Source organism: Lissotriton vulgaris, chromosome 8, assembly GCF_964263255.1.
Source record: "Lissotriton vulgaris chromosome 8, aLisVul1.2, whole genome shotgun sequence".
In the NCBI taxonomy this organism is placed as follows: domain Eukaryota; kingdom Metazoa; phylum Chordata; class Amphibia; order Caudata; family Salamandridae; genus Lissotriton; species Lissotriton vulgaris.
In genome coordinates, this window is record NC_141696.1 from 5,137,630 (window position 1) to 5,163,248 (window position 25,619).

The 25,619-nt window shown below is 52.5% G+C and overlaps 1 protein-coding gene across 1 annotated transcript in view; it reads left to right on the forward strand.

Moving 5' to 3' along the window:
- The window catches only part of LOC147693207 (NACHT, LRR and PYD domains-containing protein 12-like), a 1,239,310-nt gene that overhangs the window by 181,374 nt on the left and 1,032,317 nt on the right, over positions 1–25,619 (forward strand). Inside the window, exon 3 of the mRNA XM_086933624.1 lies at positions 8,858–9,028. Coding sequence (XP_086789750.1) covers positions 8,858–9,028 — 171 coding nt within the window. The remainder of the gene's footprint in view (positions 1–8,857; positions 9,029–25,619) is intronic.

The following is a 25,619-nucleotide window of genomic DNA, read 5'->3' on the forward strand; positions in this document are numbered from 1 at the left end:
TGTGAACATCGCCAGTTCAGGTGACCCTGCCCACGGCGCCCTCCAGACCACAGAGCCGTTGAAATCAGCGAGAAACATTGCCCACATCCTGAGATCCCCCTTCATACCTTTACTAAGTCTCACCAAATGATAACTCTTCTTGCCTTTCGCGCATGCCCTAGCCAGCCTGCGCGCGAAGACCCTTCCCGCCGGGATGATTCTGGCGGCAAAGTAAAGTTTCCCCAGCAGCCCTTGCAAGGAACTTAGCGTCACTTTGTCCTGACCTAGAGCCAAAACAATGGCCTGCTCCAGGTCCCGAACCTTGTCCGCTGGTAACCTACACTCTCCCTTCACCGTGTCAATCTCAATCCCTAGAAAAGTCAACACCTGCGCAGGCCCCACTGTCTTACCAGGAGCTAATGGAACCCCCAAAGTAGTGGTGAGTTCCTCAAATTTCTGCAATGCCTCGCTGCACTCCATCGACCCTTGAGACCCTACAAAAAGGAAGTCGTCCAGGTAGTGTGACACCCCTTTTATTCCGTAGCGGGACTGTAATGCCCACTGCAGGAAGCTGCTGAATGCTTCGAAGTATGCGCACGACACTGAGCACCCCATCGGCATGCATCGATCATAGTAGTACATTCCATCCAACTTGAAACCCAGCAAGTGTTGACTGCTGGGGTGCACTGGCAACAACCTAAAGGCTGACTCTATGTCTGCTTTCGCCAGCCACGCCCCCACACCCGCTCTCCTGACTAAATCCAATGCCACATCCAGTGAGCAGTAAGAGACGGAGCAAGACCCTTCCTCTAACCCATGGTTAACTGATGCCCCTTCAGGATGAGAAAGGTTGTGAATCAGCCTGAAAGCACCTGGCTCCTTCTTAGGGACCACCCCAAGTGGTGACACCACAAAGTCTTTTAACGGGGAACTTGCAAAAGGGCCCGCTACTCTCCCCAGCAATCTCTCCTTCTCCACTTTGGATCTCACCACCAGAGGCAAATCCCTCGCGGATCTCAAATTCTCAGCCTCTCTGGGGGCCTCACAACCCACATATGGTATCCTGAAACCCTCGCTAAATCCCGCCAGCAACATGAGCCTGTCACGCGCGAGCGGATATTTCTGCAAGAGGGGCAACAAATTGTTCAAAATTACAGGCGAGGGTCCCTTGCACGCCCCTGCTGTACTGCGTGCACATTCATCCAGAATCAAATCGGGGGCGGGGGAAGGGTTGGAGTGAAGAGGCGGTGCGCTGGGTTTATTGCTTGCTACCTGTCTCCTTTGTAGGCTTGGGAGCGCCCCCTTGCTGAGTGGTGCACGATCCTGCTGCGTGAGAGCCTCCACACTTGTTGCATGAGTGCCCAAACTTACAAGACTTCCCCCAAGCGCAATAACCGGCGTTGAAAGATCGACAAATACCCGGGGATGCTCTTTTAAAGAAGCCTTTGTTACCCCCTCTATTCCTGTAACCACCCGAAAGGACTGTCTGTCCTGCTGCTGCTCGCTCCGCTGCGAGGCGTTGTTTGAGTACTTGCCTCCCTGCTTCTTGTCTAAAGCCCCCCCATTACGAAGCAAGTTGGAGCCCATATGGTCTAGCCACAACTGAACCTCCTTCTGATCCCATCTCATCTCTGGACACAGGGACATCCTTCGCCTAAACTCCAAGTCATAAGACACCCAACCTTGACCACCCCAACGCGCAGCCTCCTTTCGTATCAAGGTACTGTACTGGACTAGCGCCTGCGCCTGTTCCGGATATTTCTCCAATATCACCGCCTGGAAAATTGCAAATGCATCTAGCCAATTTTCTATGGTTTTTTCAGGCCATTGTTGGTATTTGGTCTTTTTATCCTCCTCCTTCACTCCAGCCTTCCTGACATCAGTTCCTTCCTGACCTAACAGCAGTAGCGAGAAGATATCTATCAACTCCCTCTTCCATATCAATTCCTTGGCCGCTAACGGAACTTGCCATGCCAGGTGACAATGACCCGACAACAGGGGCGCGGCCGCCACTCGAGGCTCAGTGTTAGGGGTAGTAGGAGATGCCGCCACCAGAGGCCCAGGGTTAGGGGTAGAAGGAGATGCTGCCAAGGTAACCATGCCAACTGCGCTTCCTGTAGAAGAAATGGTATTAGATGACACAGATGATACCCCAGCACCACTGCCCAATGTAGGGGCCACAGACGTACCAGTGTTTTGCGCGGGAGTGACCAATCCCGCAGCCACAGGGACTGCCGTGTCGCTGACAATGGCTGGCGCAGGCAACACAGGCAGGGTGGGCTGCAGCGGCGTGGGAGGCGCCACAGTGTTATCGCTCGCCAACGCCTTCGAGGAGCCCGCCACCACGGCAGGGGTGTTAGTCACTTGCACGAGCTGCGTCGTAGAAGACAAAGCCGCCGCCGGCTGAGCGCCCCACACAGAGGCGGCCGCCTTAGCCCCTCCACTGTTGTCCGCCGGTGTACCTGCAGTCTTGTCGATCTGTGTTGGCGGTACCATGGCTCCAATGAGCTCTCTCATGAATTCTTTAAGGGAATCAGACTGTCTTGCCAGGTCCTCCCGAGTGGCATACACGGGCTGGACAGGGGCAGGTTCCTTAGAAACGGCCTGTGCCACCCCCGGCAAAGAGTTTCTTGGCGGGGGCTCAATTTGTGCGGACCCCGCTCTGCTTTTCCCCGATGAGATGCCCGGTAACGCCCCAGGCAACGCGTGTCTGGGCGGAGGCTCTATATGTGCGATCACAGCTTTGCTCTTGGCTGCTGGAGGGTCAGGCGGGAACTCTTTGGATGTCTGTTTCTTAGCCCGTTTGGAAAATCTAGTTGGCCCCGCTTCTTGCGATTCAACCTCGGACAATGGAGCCTCGCAGATGACCCCAGAATCATCCTCCTCCGCCTCCTTCAAGAGCCCCTCGACCCAGGCTAAACCTTTCCTCTTGGCCATCCGAATGAAGGCCGCCCACTGTGGTGCCTGACTCGCATCAGGCAGCGAGTCTTCCACCTGCGACGTCTGAGTGAATAGCGATGGGGATCCCTGGCTTTCCATGCTTGACGAACCGTTCAAAATCTGAGGATAGGAGGATAAAAGACAATAAGCAACGTCCTCTGCGATGGAGTGATAAGGGCTCCCTTACACGGGTCCCGCACCGATCACGACCCAGCCCATCTTACTTACTTTGAGTGCTGCGACTGTGGCGACTGCGCGCGTGCGAGCGAACTCCAGACCCGACAACTCAACGCTTGCACTGCTGCTCCCAATCCGGTCCACAGGTCCACCCCGATCTTCTATTGCTCCCCTATTCCTCTCTGCAAGAGAAAACCCAAATTAGGAACGTGCCTCCAAAATTCTTTTATTATATTCCATATGACTTACTGACCACAGTAAGCCAACCGTTTACCTATGCCGCCCCTGTTGGCAGTCCCGAGACCTTGTGCCCCTTATGCGTCTGTAAAATTAAACACATGATGAGATGCCCCATGCCCCCCCCCCCGCCCCGTAGCCCAACTGACTCCCGACATTAATCCTAAGATCCTAAACCTCGACTAAACCTTCTGCAGACACTACCCACGAGGGTGCGTACCAAACAAACCCCTGTAATAACCCCCCACCACCTGCGCCACTCCTTGCGTGAGCTGTGAATCCTTCATCCGCGAAGCAATCCTGCATAAAGACAAATCAACATGTGAGTCGCCCCCCCCCAACCCACGTTGCGCTTACACTTGCCTGTCCCAACTACAGCACCCCAATACCTGCTCCCTTGCTAAACTCATCCCAGACCTCCGTTCTATAACTTAACCCATTCTGCGGAACCCCCCCCTTTCCACGGCATTCATCAGCATCTAATAATGTCAAAACGCGCACCAAATCATATGCAAATATAATAACCCCATATTAATGTTTCCATGTGCGTCTGAAATTTTTTTTTTTTTTTTAAACATTTCTTCATTATGTGACATTCTGAGAGCTTCTTGTTTAAAACAAATCGAAACATTTATTATATGAGACATTCTTAGAGCTTCTTGTGTAAAACATAATTGAAACATGATTCAATTGTAGTGGCATTATTTATCTGTCGCTTACTTCCCGGGACGCGGACTCAAGCGCCTTAGCAGCTAGCAGCGCTGTCTCTCATCACAGGCCCGCCGCGCAGGCCGCATTCCAAAACCCGCCCCCCGACCGGGCCCGAAGGTGCAAGGCACGAGCGCATTCCTGCCCCGACCCCCCCACTCCCCCCCGAAGGCCCGAAACAAAATCCCCGCCGGCCCTCCTCCCGCCCCCCCCCCCCCGCATTCCAAGACCCGCCCGCCCCGTCTCCGTCCCAAAAGGTGAGAGGAGCGGGCGGCCGCCCTAGCGCCAAAGCCCCAAAGCCAAAGCACGCGCACGCAGCGCTACACCCCCGACGCCCACACAACTTAAATTGGACCAAAGCAGCCCCCGCTGCACAACCAGGCTGCAGAGAGGGGCAACTGTAAGATGAAAGGTAGAGCAGGCTTCAAAGAAGGCAGCTGTAAGATGAAAGGTAGAGCAGACTGCAGAGAAGGGCAGCTGTAAGATGAAAGATAGAGCAGGCTGCAGAGAGTTGCAGCTGTAAAATGAAAGGAGGAGCAGACTGTAGAGAGGGGCAGCTGTAAGATGAAAGGTAGAGCAGGCTGCGTAGAGGGGCAACTGTAAGATAACAGGTAGAGCCGGCTGCAGAGAAGGGCAGGTGTAAGATGAAATCTAGACCACGCCACAAAGAGGATCATCTGTGAGATGAAAGGTGGAGCAGGCTGCTGAAAGGGGTAGCTGTGGTTCCCAGTGTGCTTAGACAGCAGTGCTGCTGAGGTTCATGGTGTGCTTAGAGAGTAGAGCTGCTGAGGTTCACAGTGTGCTTAGACAGCAGAGCTGCTGAGGTTCATGGTGTGCTTAGACAGCAGAGCTGCTGAGGTTCACTGAGTGCTAAGACAGAACAGCTGCTGAGGTTCATGGTTTGCTTAGACAGCAGAGCTGCTGAGTTCCATGGTGTGCTTAGACAGCAGAGCTGCTGAGGTTCATGGTGTGCTTAGACAGCAGCGCTGCTGAGGTTCATGGTGTGCTTAGACACCAGTGCTGCTGAGGTTCATGGTGTGCTTAGACAGCAGAGCTGCTGAGATACACTCTGTGTTTAGACAGCAGAGCTGCTGAGGTTCACGGTGTGCTTAGACAGCAGAGCTGCTGAGGTTCACGGTGTGCTTAGACAGCAGCGCTGCTGAGGTTCAAGGTGTACTTAGACAGCAGAGCTACTGAGGTTCATGGTGTGCTTAGACAGCAGAGTTGCTGAGGTTCACGGTGTGCTTAGACAGCAGAGTTGCTGAGGTTCACGGTGTGCTTAGACAGCAGAGCTGCTGAGGTTCATGGTGTGCTTAGACAGCAGAGCTGCTGAGGTTCATGGTGTGCTTAGACAGCAGAGCTGCTGAGGTTCATGGTGTGCTTAGACAGCAGAGCTGCTGAGGTTCATGGTGTGCTTTGACAGCAGAGCTGCTGAGGTTCACGGTGTGCTTAGACAGCAGAGCTGCTGAGGTTCATGGTGTGCTTAGACAGCAGAGCTGCTGAGGTTCACGGTGTGCTTAGACAGCAGCGCTGCTGAGGTTCATGGTGTGCTTAGACAGCAGTGCTGCTGAGGTTCATGGTGTGCTTAGAGAGTAGAGCTGCTGAGGTTCACAGTGTGCTTAGACAGCAGAGCTGCTGAGGTTCATGGTGTGCTTAGACAGCAGAGCTGCTGAGGTTCACTGAGTGCTAAGACAGAACAGCTGCTGAGGTTCATGGTTTGCTTAGACAGCAGAGCTGCTGAGTTTCATGGTGTGCTTAGACAGCAGAGCTGCTGAGGTTCATGGTGTGCTTAGACAGCAGCGCTGCTGAGGTTCATGGTGTGCTTAGACACCAGTGCTGCTGAGGTTCATGGTGTGCTTAGACAGCAGAGCTGCTGAGATACACTCTGTGTTTAGACAGCAGAGCTGCTGAGGTTCACGGTGTGCTTAGACAGCAGAGCTGCTGAGGTTCAAGGTGTGCTTAGACAGCAGCGCTGCTGAGGTTCAAGGTGTACTTAGACAGCAGAGCTACTGAGGTTCATGGTGTGCTTAGACAGCAGAGTTGCTGAGGTTCACGGTGTGCTTAGACAGCAGAGTTGCTGAGGTTCACGGTGTGCTTAGACAGCAGAGCTGCTGAGGTTCATGGTGTGCTTAGACAGCAGAGCTGCTGAGGTTCATGGTGTGCTTAGACAGCAGAGCTACTGAGGTTCATGGTGTGCTTAGACAGCAGAGCTGCTGAGGTTCATGGTGTGCTTTGACAGCAGAGCTGCTGAGGTTCACGGTGTGCTTAGACAGCAGAGCTGCTGAGGTTCATGGTGTGCTTAGACAGCAGAGCTGCTGAGGTTCACGGTGTGCTTAGACAGCAGAGCTGCTGAGGTTCATGGTGTGCTTAGACAGCAGAGCTGCTGAGGTTCATGGTGTGCTTTGACAGCAGAGCTGCTGAGGTTCATGGTGTGTTTAGACAGCAGAGCTGCTGAGGTTCACGGTGTGCTTAGACAGCAGAGCTGCTGAGGTTCATGGTGTGCTTAGACAGCAGAGCTGCTGAGGTTCACGGTGTGCTTAGACAGCAGAGCTGCTGAGGTTCATGGTGTGCTTAGACAGCAGAGCTGCTGAGGTTCACGGTGTGCTTAGACAGCAGAGCTGCTGAGGTTCATGGTGTGCTTAGACAGCAGAGCTGCTGAGGTTCACGGTGTGCTTAGACAGCAGCGCTGCTGAGGTTCATGGTGTGCTTAGACAGCAGAGCTGCTGAGGTTCACTGAGTGCTTAGACAGCAGCGCTGCTGGAGTTCATGGTGTGCTTAGATAGCAGAGCTGCTGAGGTTCACAGTGTGCTAAGACAGAACAGCTGCTGAGGTTCATGGTTTGCTTAGACAGCAGAGCTGCTGAGTTTCATGGTGTGCTTAGACAGCAGCGCTGCTGAGGTTCATGGTGTGCTTAGACAGCAGCACTGCTGAGGTTCATGGTGTGCTTAGACAGCAGAGCTGCTGAGGTTCATGGTGTTTGCTTAGACAGCAGAGCTGCTGAGGTTCATGGTGTGCTTAGACAGCAGCGCTGCTGAGGTTCATGGTGTGCTTAGACACCAGTGCTGCTGAGGTTCATGGTGTGCTTAGACAGCAGAGCTGCTGAGATACACTCTGTGTTTAGACAGCAGAGCTGCTGAGGTTCACGGTGTGCTTAGACAGCAGAGCTGCTGAGGTTCACGGTGTGCTTAGACAGCAGCGCTGCTGAGGTTCATGGTGTACTTAGACAGCAGATCTGCTGAGGTTCATGGTGTGCTTAGACAGCAGAGTTGCTGAGGTTCAAGGTGTGACTAGACAGCAGAGTTGCTGAGGTTCACGGTGTGTTTAGACAGCAGAGCTGCTGAGGTTCACAGTGTGCTATGACAGAACAGCTGCTGAGGTTCTCGGTGTGCTTTGACAACAGAGCTGCTGAGGTTCACGGTGTGCTTAGACAGCAGAGCTGCTGAGGTTCATGGTGTGCTTAGACAGCAGAGCTGCTGAGATTATCACGTAGGACAGGAGGCATCTGTGTAAATTGTCTCTTTAAAGAGGAACAAGAACCCCTGCCAATGGTTCCCTTCACCACGAGGCTCCAAAGATAAACACAGAAGAAGGACCACTCAACCAAGTCCTGGTACTGTTTCAGATCATGCTTGGAGTTTAATGTATCCGGACTATACCCAGGGCCCTCACCAGAGATAGGAATAATTGGAATTATTTGCCCTCACATGCAAGGCTTAAAAGAAAAGTAAAAGGCACCGGCAGGGTCAGTAGCTCAGGCCTCGGCTGGCATTGCAATGGTGAATTGTTTTTTTTGCCATAATTTGGCATTACAAATTATTATTTTTTAAATCATTCAGAGATGTAGCTGTTTTACTAATGATGTTTCTAAATAGCAAGTATTTTTTGGGGGAAATATCATTTACACCGCAACCGTTACAACGCATGCATCTACCCCACATGCCGTTGCACTGAAAAAGGTGTGAAGCAGAGGGGGGAAGGTGTTGGATTTAACTCCAACACCTTCCCTACTGTTGCACACACTGGAGGTGGAATAGAAAATGAATCTATTCCATCTTGCAGCGCTCCCCCGACAGCAAGTTGGGGTAAAGTTTGGTGTGGTAATGGCATGCTTTGTAACGTCACTTAACCATTTAATATATGACATGAATTTTATTATTATTGGTGAATGAGACAAGATTACATCACCATCTAACCAAGCACTCAAGGAAAAATCAGCTGCAATGTCATTTAAACACTTTTTATCTTGAAAGTAAATCATCATCTAACTGGGCAGCCATTGTCCAGGAGAAAAAAAAATAACCAGTCTTTAAAATGAATATAAAAATAAATAAAACATTTTAAATCCAGTTTGTCACTAAAGATCAAAGAACTATTTTTAGGCGGATGAGAACAATGTGCACAGGCCTTTGAGTGCCCCTGCTGTCCGCCACGGAAGCAAAGTGTGAATGGAATTTTAACAGACCAATGGGTGAAGATTTCTTATCAGAAGCCTGTCTTTGCTTCATAACAAGCAGGGTATTAATAGGCAGATCATTGCAGCAACTGCTAAAGTTCAGACTGTACCATTTACACCACAGCAGAGGGTCTCCAGCATAAAACGTATTAATATATTTATGTACATTTAGCTCCGCCTCTGCTAGTCTGAGACCCCCCCATGAGGTTCCTATATAAACAGGGCGTGGCTGGATGTGTAAGGTGGGATGTGTCACTAGAGGGGAGTAAGTCAAGGACTGGAAGGAAATGAAAATAAAACTGAAGCTGTGACGCCCCTGTCTGTGCTCTGCTTTACTCCTCTCCATGTCTCTCTCTCCTGCAGGTTGTATTGGTGCTCCCTCACCGGTTCATGCTGCGAAGCCCTCGCCTCTGTCCTGGAAACAAACTCATCTCTCACAGAGCTCGACCTGGGCGCCAATGAGCTGCGAGACACTGGAGTGAAGAAGTTGTGTGAAGGCCTACAACATCCAAACTGCAAACTACAGACACTGAGGTACAGAGCTGAGCAGTTCTTATCACGTCATTGATTTCTAAAATATACATCGTGGGTGGGGCTCAGACATATATTTAAAAAATGCCTTGAAATGTTTACATGATTGCCTCTTTTCTGTTAATGTCGTCATAAAATTTTCAAAAAGAAGACCCGGTCACTGTTCTTGTTGGTACACAGACAAAATATCGATTTTTAAATATCGATATACAAAAATATCGAAGTTTAAATATCGATGGGACAAAATATCGAAGGTAAGTAATATCGACAGTCTTAATATCGATATTGGTATGATATCAGTAATATAGAAGTTGTAAATATCGATGTCAATAATATCGAAATTAATAACTTCGATGTTACTAATATCAATTTTTAAATAAATTTAGTGTATATTATATTGTATTTATTATGTTTTATTATTTATTTTTAATGTAATTTAATTAAATATTGTCTTTTACTACTGTAGCGGGTTGTGGGTTTATAGGGGAATAGGGTGGGAAGTAATTTAATTATGTTAAATTAATTTATAATTAGTAGGAATTATTAATTAATTAATTGAGAAATAATTTTTAATTAATTTTAATTAATTGATTAATTGATAAATATGTTCTGTAGCGGGTTATGGGTTTATAGGGGAATAGGGTGGGAAGTAATTTAATAATAATTAATTAATTGATACATGTTTGTACATATTTTAATTAATAATTAATTGGTAATTAATTTCTATTAATTAGTTAATTAATTAATATAATGTTGTACATATTTATAATTATTAATTAGTTGGTAATTAATTAATATTAATCATTTAATTACATTAATTATAGTAATTTTTTTATATATAATTTATTGTTATTCTTAATTAAATAATTGGGGAAAATAATATTAATTATTAAATTAAATTAATTACAGCAAATGTGAGAATATATTTACTTTATTGTTATTGTTAATTAATAATTAATTGGTAATTAAATAATATTAATTAATTTGGGGTAAAGGAGTATTTTTAGGGTTCAGGGTCAGTTTTCAGTTTTTGGGTAAAGGGGTATGTTTAGGGTTCAGGGTCAGTTTTCAGTTCATGGGTAAAGGGGTATTTTTAGGGTTCAGGGTCAGTTTGTGAGGTAGTGTGGCTCACTGGTTAGAGTCGGCAGACCCGAGAGCAGAGGACGGCCCGGGACCAGGGTTCGATTCCCAGCGCGGCAGGTTTCTGGACCAGGGTCAACGGACTCGATAATTCTCTCGCCTCGGTGCCCACTCTGATCAGCGATCACACTCGGCAACTCTGGGCATTAGCTTGCCTCATCCTCACTAACGGCCCCACCAGACCGCCGTGGATGCCTGGTCTCACCCTGGAGATACCCATTAAGGGACCATCTCTCAGGGAAGCCAGGAAGGGTTTCGCAGCGGTCGAAGCGCCTTGGGACCCTCCGGGTAAGTAGTGCGCTATATAAATGCCTATACATTTACATTACATTTACATTTACAGTTTTCAGTTTTTGGGTAAAGGGGTATTTTTAGGGTTCAGGGTCAGTTTTCAGTTTTTGGGTAAAGGGGTATTTTTAGGGTTCTGGGTCAGTTTTCAGTTCATGGGTAATGGGGTATTTTTAGGGTTCAGGGTCAGTTTTCAGTTTTTGGGTAAAGGGGTATTTTTAGGGTTTAGGGTCAGTTTTCAGTTTTTGGGTAAAGGGGTATTTTTAGGGTTCAGGGTCAGTTTTCAGTTTTTGGGTAAAGGGGTATTTTTAGGGTTCTGGGTCAGTTTTCAGTTCATGGGTAAAGGGGTATTTTTAGGGTTCAGGGTCAGTTTTCAGTTTTTGGGTAAAGGGGTATTTTTAGGGTTTAGGGTCAGTTTTCAGTTTTTGGGTAAAGGGGTATTTTTAGGGTTCAGGGTCAGTTTTCAGTTTTTGGGTAAAAGGGTATTTTTAGGTTTCAGGGTCAGTTTTGGGTTTTTGGGGTACAGGGATATTTTTAGGGTTCAGGGTCAGTTTGGGGTTTTTGGGGTACAGGCGTACAGGGTAAAAACAAAAAAATATTACATTAAATCAAATAAATTACATGATAAAAATTAAAATTACATTAAATTATTAAGTGTTTTATTTATTTTAAATGTATATGTATTAGTTTTAATTTTGTTTTAATATTTTTATTTAATATTTGTAAAATTATATGTATTTTAAAAATATTTTTACATTATTATTAATACATTTAAAAAAACGATATTTTTGATTCCGATATTTTTGTACTACGATATTATTTTTTTGATATTTTTGTACTTACCTTAATGAAGATAGGATTCCGATATTTTTGCTGTCGATATTTTTGCTCCGATATTTTTGCATTTCGATATTCTGTCTGTCGATATTATGTCAGACATTCGTTTTTGTTCTGCAACTTTATTTTTTAGGGCAGAATCTCACCCTAAGGTATTTAATCCTTGGGTGCTTTGTATATTTTTTATGAAATAGTGGAACAATTTTTACAGTCTTTAGAAAAAAAGTCAGAGGTTTACTCGCTGTCTTGCACGGTGAGATATATTTACAAGTGCTGAAAACAATTATTGCAATACAAGTGCTGAAAACAATTATTGTAATACAAAACAAACATTAAATACTTTTAAAAATTTTATCAAAACATTTATCAAAGAAATCATTATTGTCATTTCTCATGATAGTATCCTACCGACTACTTCAACAAGGCTTCCTACACATACGTCTTAATTTCGAATGGTTCCTTTCTCGCATAAGGCTTCTCAAAAAAATATTTGGAATGAATGGAATAAAAATGAATTGAATGCCTTTGCGTTACTAGGCCAGATTTACAGCAAAAATTGTACTTTAGTGGCCTTGTTGAAGTAGTCAATAGGGTACTATCATGAGAAATGACAATAATGATTTCTTTGATAAATGTTTTGATAAAATTGTTAAAAGTATTTATTGTTTGTTTTGTATTGTAATAATTGTTTTCAGCACTTGTAAATATATATTTTTTTTAATTAAATTTATACTTTATTACACCTTCAAGTCACATACACAGCCAGCATCGCCTACAACCCGGAGGCCGGCGGCATCAAAAAATCACCCTCCAATCCCTGGGTAAAGGTAAGTTACACAGCCGTAAAGACCAACAGCCCGAGGGCCTGGCGGCGAAACTGCAGGTGTGGAACAAGTGTGCAGAGGCAATAGTTCATAGCAGCTATATTTGGATGATCACAACATATAAGCAGGATGCACACCCCACAACGCCAACAAAATCAGACCCAGGTGCAGCTAGGCGTGCCAGATTGGCAGGATCGAAATAGCCACCCGGGAAGTACTGCGTATATACCCAGAGTCGAGGGCATCACCAACGGGGACCCAGGGAAAGGTGTATAAAGGGGAGGAGACCCCCCAGACAATAACAAACCCACCCACCTTGAAAGAAGAACAAGCCAGACTACCTAAATCCGTGTCCACCACCCACCTCCCACTCTGCACCACAACCCTGGACCCCTCAGCCGGGCTAAGGGAGGTAAGCAAATGCCCACTAGGGCGGGATAACGCTCTGGGAAGGGGACAGCGGTCGCCACAAGCCAGAACAGCCGTCACAAGCAACCCCCAACACAAAACACCACAAAAATCAGGCACGACTCACCACACTGTCACAACATGAAGGCCTTCAACTGATACACTCCTCATCCATAGCTGACGCAGCCCCCTCCTCCTGTAGCACATCCAGCTCCACACTCTCTGGATCCGACTCACCATCCTCTTTCGAACTTTGAAACGCCCTAAACAAACCCCAAAAGTTTTTGGGTCTACTCTTCGGAGGTAGGAGTTCACTATACACCTCCGATTGCGTGCAACAGTAAAGCAAGTCTGTTTCCCATCGTTTTTTAGTAGGGACTGGCCCCCGCATCCAGCACAGAGCTATCAGCCGCTTTGCTGTCAGTAATGCCATGTCCACAAGTCGCCGCATAGCCACAGGAAGAGGTTTTGAAAAACCGAGTAAGGCGAGCGCCGGGTTAGGCAAGATCACCTCACCAAGGATAGCGCTGAGGTCCGCAAAGACCTCTACCCAGTACTTATGTATGGCAGGACAAGTCCAGGCCATATGGAGAAAGTCTGCTGTGTGAAAGTGGCATCGCTCACACTCCGCCGACTCCCTAAGGCCATACCTGTGCAACCTCTCGGGCGTGTAGTAGACACGCTGTAGGAATTTAAAATGCACCAGGCGGTGCCTACCGTTGAGCGAGATTTTCCTAGTATTAGTCGCACAATAATGCCACATGTCGTCTGAGATGGGAGATTGGAGGTCAGCCTGCCAGGCCAGGCGGGCCTTGGAGGGGGGATATTGCCGTTGTCTATCACCCAGTGACCTAAGAGCCGTGATCAGTTTGCGAGATGAGGGGGTCTTGATGACATAAGTGAGTTCCGGCATCTCCGGCGGTTCAGCTAGGTCCGGGCCTAAAACGGCGAGGGCCGCTCTACGAACCCTGTGGTATTGAAAACTATGAAGCAGCGTTGCCCCGGGACAGGATTGAAGGACCTGCTGCAACGTTTTCAGAGTGCCCTTTGAGAAGAGATCTCCCACGGTGACAATGCCTAGGTCACGTAGTGCCTTCAGGACGCCCTTCTCCGTCAATGGAGCCAACCAGGCCGCCCATTCTACACGGAGCAAAGGTGAATATAGCAGCGTGCACTCACGGGAGCCAATCAGTGCGTGCCAAGCATGATTCGTGGCAGCTATGGAGTCCAGATTGCCGACCCTTCTATCAGGTGGATAACATACTGTCGCCGGAAGCGGGACGGGGTCTGCGAAGAGTCGCTCCAGTTTCACATGAGGGATACCTGGATCCCCATGAATCCACGTATGTAGATGTGCACCCTGAGCAAGCCTATAGTATCGCTCCAGGTCTGGAGCCCCAAGGCCTCCCTGTTCGTACGGAAGGGTGAGCGTCTGCCACTGCACCCGCGGCTGTTTGCCCCCCCACGCCAGGCGGACAAGTGTCTGGGTAAGTTGCCGGAAAAAGGCTTTGGAAAGGACTACTGGTATATTCACGAATAGGAAAAGGAACCTGGGGAGCACCACCATTTTCATGAGTGCAATCCTGCCCATAAGGGAAAGCGGGAGCCTGGACCACACTTCGACATCATCCACCAGTTTGGAGTAGGCAACTCCATAATTCTCGCGTATCAGGACCTCCGGGTCCGTATGAATGCGTATCCCCAAGTAGCGGATAGAGTCCGTGGTCCATTGCAGGGGGTACTCCGAGTCAAAAGGGAGCGTCACCGGCGTCAGGGGCAACGCCACTGACTTATTCCAGTTGACGCGGAGGCCCGAAAGAGCTCCGAACCTCACCACCTCCCGCAGAACCGCAGAGAGGTTAGTCTCCGGGTCCCGGACATATAGCAGAGTGTCATCCGCATATGTTGAGATGCCGATCTGGTACGTCGGAAAGTTTATCCCTTCAAACCGATGATACTCTCGTATAGAGCAGGCGAGAGGTTCCGCTACCATGGCATACAGCAACGGAGAGAGGGGGCAACCCTGACGCGTGCCCCTCCCAATCTCGATGGGAGCAGTGACCAGGTTACCTATCTTTAGCCTCGCAGTGGGTTTGTAGTATAGGGCTCCCAACATTTGTAGAAACGGTTCCCCTAGGCCGAACTTACGAAGGACCCTCAGCATGAACGACCACTCAACAGAATCGAAGGCCTTCTCCATGTCCAAGAAGATGGCCACAGCTTTGTTTTCGTGTTTGACATGCTGGATCGTGCCTAGGACCGTGCGGATATTATAAGTGAGATTGCGTGAGGGAACAAACCCAGCCTGCTCCGGAGCAACTAGGTCCGGGACCAGCAACGCCAAACGAGTCGCAAGCACCTTAGCATACAGTTTCGCGTCCACATTTATCAGCGATAGCGGTCGGTAGGAGCCACACTGATTAAGGGGTTTGCCAGGTTTCGGGATGGTAATAAGCAACGCCTCTCTCATGGATTTCGACATGCTGCCCTGTTGGCAAATGTCATCGAACAGGAGCATCAAGTACGGGACCAGTTGTTCCTGAAAGGCCTTGTAGAAAGACACCGTGAGACCATCCGCTCCAGGAGCGCTACCAGATCTCATGCCCCCCAGCGCTTCCGTTATCTCCTCTTTCTGTATGGGGGCCATAAGGAACTCCCTCTGCCAGTCGGCCAGGAAGGGCATTTGAATGAAACTCAAATAGTCATCGATTTCGTCCTCGAGGTGTGCATCCCTCGAGGAGTAGAGGGCAGTGTAGTAGGCATGAAATTCCGCCAAGATATCCTGCTCCTCCGTAACCACCGCCCCAGTAGCTGTCACCAACTCCTCGATACCCAATGGGGGCCTACTGTTGCGCATAAGTTTAGCTAGGAGTGCACCAGGCCGCTCCCGTTCCCCGTACACGCGCGCCGTCGCGTATTTGCCCATGTGTTTAATTTCCCTGTCCGCTTCCTCCTGAAATTCATCTAGCAAGGACTTAAGTTTGACCGTATCAGCTGCGTCCCCCGAGTTCACCGCCTGACCATCCAGATCAGCGAGCTGTGTCTCGAGCAACTGCAGGCGTCTCCTGATAGCTTTGAGCACCCCAGAATGCTTCGCCATAGTCATTCCTCCTATGTAGACCTTAAATGCGTCCCAGAGAACTTGTACGCTGTCCACGGAGCCCACATTGGTTGCGAAATAGGCCTCTATGTCTTCGGCGAGTTCCCCTCTGAAAACCTCATCCAAGAGGGAGTACGGGGGGAACCTCCACATAAAGGGGGGAATCCTCCTGGGAGGAGCCACCAGCAACAAGAGCAAGGGCGAGTGATCAGACAGCGTGCGCGGGAGAACTGTGCAACCCTTAACCATATCTAGCAAAGAGCGGGAAACAAACCAATAATCTATGCGTGTATGAATGTTGTGATAGGCCGAGTAGTGAGTGTACCCACCCCGCCCCGAGTGCCTATGCCGCCACACATCAAGTAAATCAAGTTTCACACATTCCGACAGAAGGAGGGACGCGGAAGGCGCAGGGGACCTAGGGGGGCCCGCAGATCTGTCAAGGTCCGGGTTCAGCACCAAGTTAAAATCCCCCCCCACAGCATTCTAGAGCCCACAAACTGCCTGCAGCTGTCAGCAAGCGAAGAATAGAACTCCGGGGAATCGTAGTTGGGGCCATACACATTCACCAGCAGGAGATCATGATCCTTTCCAACACAACGTGCAACCACAAACCTCCCTTCCGGGTCTACCGCCACCCGGGTCAGCGACAGTCAGGATTTGGGATTAGCCCATATGAGCACCCCCCTAGCATGCGTTGTGAACCCCGCAGCGACACAAGCGGGGCCAAGGCCCCTCACTTGCAACATAGGGCTGGAAAGCGGCAGATGTGTTTCCTGCAGTAAAGCAAGGTCAATGTGATGGCGTTGCAAATAGGCTAAGACCTTCCTGAGTTTGCGGAAATCGTTAAGCCCCCTCACGTTCCAGGACAGCAATCGCAGAGAGCCCAGGGAGCTCTCCGCACTCAGTGAGTCAGCAGTCGACATGGCAGTTTAGAAAGTAAAATGTCGCAGAGCAGATAGTGTGGCAGACACAGTGCAGTAGTTGGCAAAAACAAACCCCCCACCCGACGAACCCTGAACCCCAAACAGCATGGCAGCAGCAATACACAAACACAGCTAACAACCACCCACCCACAGCCGACCAACCCCAACCCGGTCAGACAGAGCATAGCACTACCCACCCTGAGCCCACCGAAACACCCCACTACAAACCCAGGACCCCCTAGAGGGTCGGAAAGCCGAAAGCGCAGGGGCAGAGGTTCTGGCCAGACCACAATACTCTCCAACAAGGGCCAGATACAGTCGTTGCTCCCAGCCCCACCCCCATTGCGTTCGGCACCCCACGTAAGCCCCAGCAGCAGAACAAGCAGAGTGGCGAATAAACAGTCCCCACGTGCCACCGGGAGCACCCCCCCGATAACAGAAGGAAAGCAACAAAAGTTCGAGCCCCAAGTCGTGGCACCACCACTAGCCAGGCAATTCAAGAGTCACAACCAAAATGTTATGGTGGCAAAGGAGAGACACATCAAGAACTGGAATGCAATACATACAGTCGCGGCAAAGTAGCCAAGCCAAGCTACACAGCCAGGGACAGTTCAGCCCTGACCCTCCAAAGATACAGCTTCCTCATCCTCCGTACGCTGATCCCTCTGGCTGTTGCGCTGTTCTTTGGCCCATTCTTTAAGCGATTTTTTCAGGTCAGCCGGGTCGGTGAAAAAGTGCGAATGTCCTTCTTTATTGATCCGGAGTCTCGCCGGGTATAGCATGGCGTAGTCGAGCCCCATGTCTCTCATCTGTTTCTTGTAGGGGGCGAATCGCTTCCGCTCCTCTTGCACCCTAGCTGTAAAGTCAGGATAGAGGGAGATGTTCATTCCTTCAAACTGCAAGTCCCCCTTCTCCCTCGCCAGATGGAGGGCCAGGTCGCGGTCCCTGTAGTTCAAAAGTTTTGCAATGATTGGTCTCGGAGGGAGGCCAGGCTGCGGTTTGGGACCGAGAGTGCGATGGGCCCTCTCAACAATAAACATGGGGGAGAAGACGTCCTCCCCTAGGAGCTTGAGAAGCAACTTCTCGACGAACAGTTCCATCTTTCCGGTGTTGGTGGATTCCGCAACCCCCGTGATGCGGACGTTGGAGCGCCGTGAACGCGCTTCCAGGTCCTCCGTTTTGTCCTGTATGACTTGGAGGAGGCGGCCGAATTGCTTACGGTCCTTATCCCACTCCGTTTGGGCCTCCTCCGCTTCCGTCAGCCTATGCTCCGCCATGTCCAAACGTTCCGCATGCTTGTCCACCCTCTCGGACATCCTGTCCATACGGAATGATAAGGCGTCGATTTTCGAGCCGATCGCTGACATGCTGTCCTGCAGGCCTTTCTCCATGGTGCCGAGCATTTCACGAATGTCCGCACAGAGCGAGCCTTCCGCCGCCTGTGATGATGTTTCCGGGGGAGCACCCTCCGCGCCCTTCGGCCTCCGTTGCTCAAACGTGAGCTTCGGCTGATTTCTGTCCCCTTTCCCCATGGCAGAGCTCACAAAATATGTGCCAAGCAAGAAGCAAGAGGCGGCCCGGTGTAGGGGGGGAGCGAACTCCGCGGAGCAGTCCGTGCGCAGCAAGGAATGAAGGTCAAAGATGGCGGCCGCGAGCCGCGTGGCACAGACTAGTCCAGGGGGAGGAACCCAAACTCCAGACTCGGTGCAGGTCACACCGCTGGGTGTCGAGAAACGCCAGTACACACCAAAGCACACAGCCCAACACCAGTGTCTCTCCAGTCCTCAGGCCGATCAGAGTAGTGGCGGAGCCCGCCAACCGGCAGCCGTAGGGCGCAACTTCCCGCGGTCCGGTCCGTAGGCCACTCCGGGGAGCCCCAGGTCTCCACCCAGGAGTTGCAGCAAACACAGACGAGGCAGAGGGGCAACAGTGAGCCAGCACTGGCGAGGATCGGTCCAGAATCAGCACAGGGTAGTAGGCAGTCCAGCAGAACGGGGCCACACAGCAACCTCACGCCGCACGTAGTGTTACGTAGGGCGGGCAGCCCCCAAGGATAGTCTGCGGATCGCGGCCTGGTCCGCAACTCCAAACTCCGCCGGTCCGTTGATCGATGCCACCACCGATTTCGATCAGGAAAGGTGCCCCCAGCAGCCCCAGGGGTCGTAGAAGCAAAATCCGCCCTCGCTGAGGACAGTGAGGCGCCAAAAAGGATCAATTTGACGAATATTAAAGGGGCTCAGGCGAGGAGCTCAGCTCTCACACGTCTTGCATGGACGCCAGCAAGCTCCGCCCCCCAGCACTTGTAAATATATGTCACTGTGCAAGACAGCGAGTAAACCTCGGACTTTTTTTCAAAAGACTGTAAAAATTGTTCCACTATTTCATAAAAAATATACAAAGCACCCAAGGATTAAATACCTTAGGGTGAGATTCTGCCCTAAAAAATAAACTTGCAGAACAAAAACAGTGACCGGGTCTTCTTTTTGAAAATATTATATTTGTCCAACCCGGCCACAGTGCAGGACATGACCCCACTTGTAGCAAAATGTCGTGATAAAGGCACCCATTAATAACATTTGTGAATTAAGTCAGGTTTGTGAAGTGGGGGTACCCAAGCCCCAATCCATGGTCATGAAAGAAGCCCCTGTCATGGTGCAGAGGGGCACTTTTCAAAGCCGGTTTCTCAGGTATTTAGGCTCAAATGGAAAAGGCCTTAACTAGAGAAGACACCTCTCCGTACCTCTCTGTTCTACATCGGCTGAGAGATCTGTACCTCTCTGTCCTACGTAGGCTGAGAGATAGCTCTGCTCTCAGAGCATCATACCTCTCTGTTCTACGTAGGCTGAGAGATAGCTCTGCTGTCAGAGCGTTGTACCTCTCTGTTCTACGTAGGCTGAGAGATAGCTCTGCTCTCAGAGCGTCATACCTCTCTGTTCTACGTAGGCTGAGAGATAGCTCTGCTGTCAGAGCTCTGCACCTCTCTGTTCTACGTAGGCTGAGAGATAGCTCTGCTCTCAGAGCGTCATACCTCTCTGTTCTACGTAGGCTGAGAGATAGCTCTGCTGTCAGAGCGTTGTACCTGTCTGTTCTACGTAGGCTGAGAGATAGCTCTGCTCTCAGAGCGTCATACCTCTCTGTTCTACGTAGGCTGAGAGATAGCTCTGCTGTCAGAGCTCTGCACCTCTCTATTCTACGTAGGCTGAGAGATAGCTCTGCTGTCAGAGCTCTGCACCTCTCTGTTCTACGTAGGCTGAGAGATAGCTCTGCTGTCAGAGCTCTGCACCTCTCTGTTCTACGTAGGCTGAGAGATAGCTCTGCTGTCAGAGCTCTGCACCTCTCTGTTCTACGTAGGCTGAGAGATAGCTCTGCTCTCAGAGCGTCATACCTCTCTGTTCTACGTAGGCTGAGAGATAGCTCTGCTGTCAGAGCGTTGTACCTCTCTGTTCTACGTAGGCTGAGAGATAGCTCTGCTCTCAGAGCGTAATACCTCTCTGTTCTACGTAGGCTGAGAGATAGCTCTGCTGTCAGAGCTCTGCACCTCTCTATTCTACGTAGGCTGAGAGATAGCTCTGCTGTCAGAGCTCTGCACCTCTCTGTTCTACGTAGGCTGAGAGATAGCTCTGCTGTCAGAGCTCTGCACCTCTCTGTTCTACGTAGGCTGAGAGATAGCTCTGCTGTCAGAGCTCTGCACCTCTCTGTTCTACGTAGGCTGAGAGATAGTTCTGCTGTCAGAGCTCCGCACCTCTCTGTTCTACGTAGGCTGAGAGATAGTTCTGCTGTCAGAGCTCTGCACCTCTCTGTTCTTCGTAGGCCGAGAGATAGCTCTGCTGTCAGAGCTCCGCTCCTCTCTGTTCTACATAGGCTGAGAGATAGCTCTGCTGTCAGAGCTCTGCACCTCTCTGTCCTCCTGCCCCCACTGCATCCGCAGCACAGCGCCACCACTGTCTTCCTGCCAACACTGCATCCGCAGCACAGCGCCACCACTGTCCTCCTGCCAACACTGTATCCACAGCACAGCGCCACCACTGTCCTCCTGCCAACACTGCATCCACAGCACAGCGCCACCACTGTCCTCCTGCCCCCACTGCATCCGCAGCACAGCGTTACCACTGTCCTCCTGCCAGCATTGCATCCGCAGCACAGCGCCACCACTGTCCTCCTGCCAACACTGCATCCGCAGCACAGCGCCACCACTGTCCTCCTGCCCCCACTGCATCCGCAGCACAGCGTTACCACTGTCCTCCTGCCAGCATTGCATCCGCAGCACAGCGCCACCACTGTCCTCCATCAAGCACTGCATCCACAGCACAGCGCCACCACTGTCCTCCATCAAGCACTGCATCCACAGCACAGCGCCACCACTGTCCTCCTGCCCCCCCTGCATCCGCAGCACAGCGCCACCACTGTCCTCCATCAAGCACTGCATCCACAGCACAGCGCCACCACTGTCCTCCATCAAGCACTGCATCCACAGCACAGCGCCACCACTGTCCTCCTGCCAACACTGCATCCGCAGAACAGCGCCAGCACTGTCCTCCTGCCCCCCTGCATCCACAGCACAGCGCCACCACTGTCCTCCTGCCAACACTGCATCCGCAGCACAGCGCCACCACTGTCCTCCTGCCCCCACTGCATCCGCAGCACAGCGCCACCACTGTCCTCCTGCCCCCCCTGCATCCACAGCACAGCGCCACCACTGTCCTCCTGCCAACACTGCATCCGTAGCACAGCGCCACCACTGTCCTCCTGCCCCCCCTGCATCCACAGCACAGCGCAACCACTGTCCTCCTGCCAACACTGCATCCGCAGCACAGCGCCACCACTGTCCTCCTGCCCCCACTGCATCCGCAGCACAGCGTTACCACTGTCCTCCTGCCAGCATTGCATCCGCAGCACAGCGCCGCCACTGTCCTCCATCAAGCACTGCATCCACAGCACAGCGCCACCACTGTCCTCCTTCCAACACTGCATCCGCAGAACAGCGCCAGCACTGTCCTCCTGCCCCCCCTGCATCCACAGCACAGCGCCACCACTGTCCTCCTGCCAACACTGCATCCGCAGCACAGCGCCACCACTGTCCTCCTGCCCCCACTGCATCCGCAGCACAGCGCCACCACTGTCCTCCTGCCCCCCCTGCATCCACAGCACAGCGCCACCACTGTCCTCCTGCCAACACTGCATCCACAGCACAGCGCCACCACTGTCCTCCTGCCAACACTGCATCCGCAGCACAGCGCCACCACTGTCCTCCTGCCCCCACTGCATCCGCAGCACTGCGCCACCACTGTCCCCTGCATCCACAACACCACCACTGTCCTCCTGCCAACACTGCATCCGCAGCACAGCGCCACCACTGTCCTCCTGCCCCCACTGCATCCGCAGCACAGCGCCACCACTGTCCTCCTGCCCCCCCTGCATCCACAGCACAGCGCCACCACTGTCCTCCTGCCCCCCCTGCATCCACAGCACAGCGCCACCACTGTCCTCCTGCCAACACTGCATCCGCAGCACAGCGCCAGCACTGTCCTCCCGCCACCACTGCATCCGAAGCACAGCGACACCACTGTCCTCCCGCCAACACTGCATCCGCAGCACAGCGCCACCACTGTCCTCCCGCCAACACTGCATCCGCAGCACAGCGCCAGCACTGCCCTCCTGCCAACACTGTATCCACAGCACAGCGCCAGCACTGTCCTCCTGCCACGACTGCATCCGCAGCACAGCGCCACCACTGTCCTCCTGCCACCACTGCATCCTCAGCACAGCGCCACCACTGTCCTCCTGCCAACACTGCATCCGCAGCACAGCGCCACCACTGTCCTCCTGCCCCCCCTGCATCCACAGCACAGCGCCACCACTGTCCTCCTGCCCCCCCTGCATCCACAGCACAGCGCCACCACTGTCCTCCTGCCAACACTGCATCCGAAGCACAGCGACACCACTGTCCTCCCGCCAACACTGCATCCGCAGCACAGCGCCAGCACTGCCCTCCCGCCACCACTGCATCCGAAGCACAGCGACACCACTGTCCTCCCGCCAACACTGCATCCGCAGCACAGCGCCACCACTGTCCTCCCGCCAACACTGCATCCGCAGCAAAGCGCCACCACTGTCCTCCTGCCAACACTGCATCCGCAGCACAGCCCCACCACTGTCCTCCTGCCAACACTGCATCCGCAGCACAGCGCCACCACTGTCCTCCCGCCAACACTGCATCCGAAGCACAGCGACACCACTGTCCTCCCGCCAACACTGCATCCGCAGCACAGCGCCACCACTGTCCTCCTGCCAGCACTGCATCCTCAGCACAGCGCCAGCACTGTCCTCCCGCCACCACTGCATCCTCAGCACAGCGCCAGCACTGTCCTCCCGCCACCACTGCATCCGAAGCACAGCGACACCACTGTCCTCCTGCCACCACTGCATCCTCAGCACAGCGCCAGCACTGTCCTCCCGCCACCACTGCATCCTCAGCACAGCGCCAGCACTGTCCTCCCGCCACCACTGCATCCTCAGCACAGCGCCAGCACTGTCCTCCCGCCACCACTGCATCCTCAGCACAGCGCCAGCACTGTCCTCCTGCCAGCACTGCATCCGCAGCACAGCTCCACCACTGTCCTCCTGCCACCACTGCTTCCGCAGCTCAGTGCCGCCACTGTCCTCCTGCCAACACTGTGTTAGACGGACCGGGAGGGTCGGCCGAGATTACGGGGAGAGGTCTCCAGGGAGAGCCGTCTCCAACGACTGTACAGATAAGTAACTTCCCCCCCACAGACGGACACCACACAAGATTGAAGGTTAACGAGACTTTATATGCACTTCTTAGGTTACGTTGATATAATACAAGGAGGTCTGGACTCAGGGGTCCCCTCGGTTCTGATCTCTGGTTGAGGAAAAGGGTAGCGGGACAGTCTTAGTTACCAATGAGTTCAATAGCTCTCAATCCTCGAGCTCGGCGTGGTTGCTGATCGGGCCGTGGAGGAGCCAAGCAGGTCCCGAGATGGATGAAGGATGGTCGACGGGCCGTGGAGAAGCCAAGCAGGTCCCGAGATGGATGAAGGATGGTCGACGGGCCGTGGAGAAGCCAAGCAGGTCCCGATGCAGATGACAGTTACAACGGTCCGCGGCCTCGCCAGCAGATCCGGACGACGGTGAAGGATGAAGGTTACGACGGCTGTGGCAGCGCCACCAGGCAGGATGATGGTGCACAGGACAGAGCTACGGCAGCGCCAGTAGTCCGTCCAGGATGAGTTCTTCTTTCGTCTCTCGACTCCAAGATACAACTGCCTTCCTGTTCTGGAGCTGCCCCAGTTATAGGGCTGGCGTGCTTTGATGTCCGGACCCTCGCACTTGGAGGTCGGGAGGTCCGGGATGAGGGAGTCCAGACACCCAGCAGGGGGGTGGAGCCAGCGCCCGGGGAGGCGATGGGCGAGCGGCACTGGCCGGGGGAGAACCATCGACACCTCTTTCTCCCATTGACTGGCCAAGTAGCTCGCTCACCTCCTGGGTGGAGGGTGGTGCCGGAATGTCTGAGGCCGGGCTAGGCCCAGGGTTGAGGTCGATCGGGGGCCAGGCGGCCTCGTGGCGAAGTGTCCAAGATGGCGGCCCGGGCTGGGCGCGTGGGTCGGCCGTGGATCGGACCCACGAGGTTATCATGCTCGGGGGCAGGTGTCCCTGAGGGGACGTAGGACGTGCAATGGTGGGGTGTGGTGCTTGTATGACTGGCTCGGGCTTGGTCGAGCCGGGGGAGAGCGGCCCGTCACGTGGCCTGTCCAACATGCGTCCCCCCCAGCTGAAGGCGGGGAGAGTTACCCATCCTCTTGGGGACTCTCTTCGTCGAGGCGGAAAAACCGGGACAGGCCATCCGCGTTGGCGTGGTCAGACCCAGGCCGGTGTTCAACGGTAAAGTCCATACCTTGCAAGGAGATGGACCAGCGTAGCAGTTTTGGGTTTTCCCCCCGCATATGCATCAACCACTGCAGGGGTCGGTGGTCAGTCTGCACCCGGAAGTGGGTGCCAAAAAGGTAGGGTCGGAGCTTCTTGAGGGCCCATACCACAGCGAAGGCTTCCCTCTCTATGGTGCTCCAGCGTTGCTCCCGTGGTAGGAGTCTCCGGCTGATGAAGGCCACCGGTTGATCAAGGCCTTCGGTGTTCACCTGGGACAGGACCGCCCCAATGCCCTGGTCGGAGGCGTCCGTCTGGACGACGAACTCCCGGCTGTAGTCTGGGGCCTGGAGTACAGGAGCGGAACACATGGCGGCCTTTAGCTGTTCGAAGGCCGCTTGACACTCTGGGGTCCAGTTCACCTTCTTGGGCTGATTTTTCGACGTGAGTTCGGTGAGAGGCCCCACGATGGTACCATAGTCTTTCACGAACCTTCGGTAGTAGCCCGTGAGGCCCAGGAAGGCTCGCACCTCAGTTTGAGTGTTAGGGGGTTGCCAGTTCTGGATGGCGGCAATTTTCAGTTGAAGAGGGGCCACTAGACCGCTTCCCACTTGGTGTCCGAGGTAGGTCACTGACCCTTGTCCAATTTGACATTTGCTGGCCTTGATCGTGAGGCCAGCTCGCTGAAGGGCTTGCAACACTGCCTGGAGGTGGTGGAGGTGCTCGGTCCAGTGGTGGCTGTACACAGCGATGTCGTCCAGGTAGGCGGCGCTGAACTCTTCGAGCCCCGCCAGGACCTGATTGACGAGCCGTTGGAAAGTCGCTGGGGCATTTTTCATGCCGAAGGGCATGACCGTGAAGTGATAGTGGCCATCGGGGGTGGAGAAGGCAGAACGTTCTTGTGCTCGGGGTGTGAGGCCGATCTGCCAATAGCCTGCCGTTAGATCGAAGATGCTGAGGTAACGGGCAGCGCCCATTCGGTCGACCAGTTCATCTGCCCGGGGGATGGGGTGTGCGTCCGTTCTGGTGACTTCATTCAGGCCCCGGTAGTCGACACAGAACCGGAGTTCGGGTGTGGTTCCGGGGGCGGCTGCTTTGGGGACCAGTACGACCGGGCTGGCCCATGGACTGTCGGAGGGCTCGATGACCCCGAGCGTGAGCATCTTAGTTACTTCCGCCTGGATGCA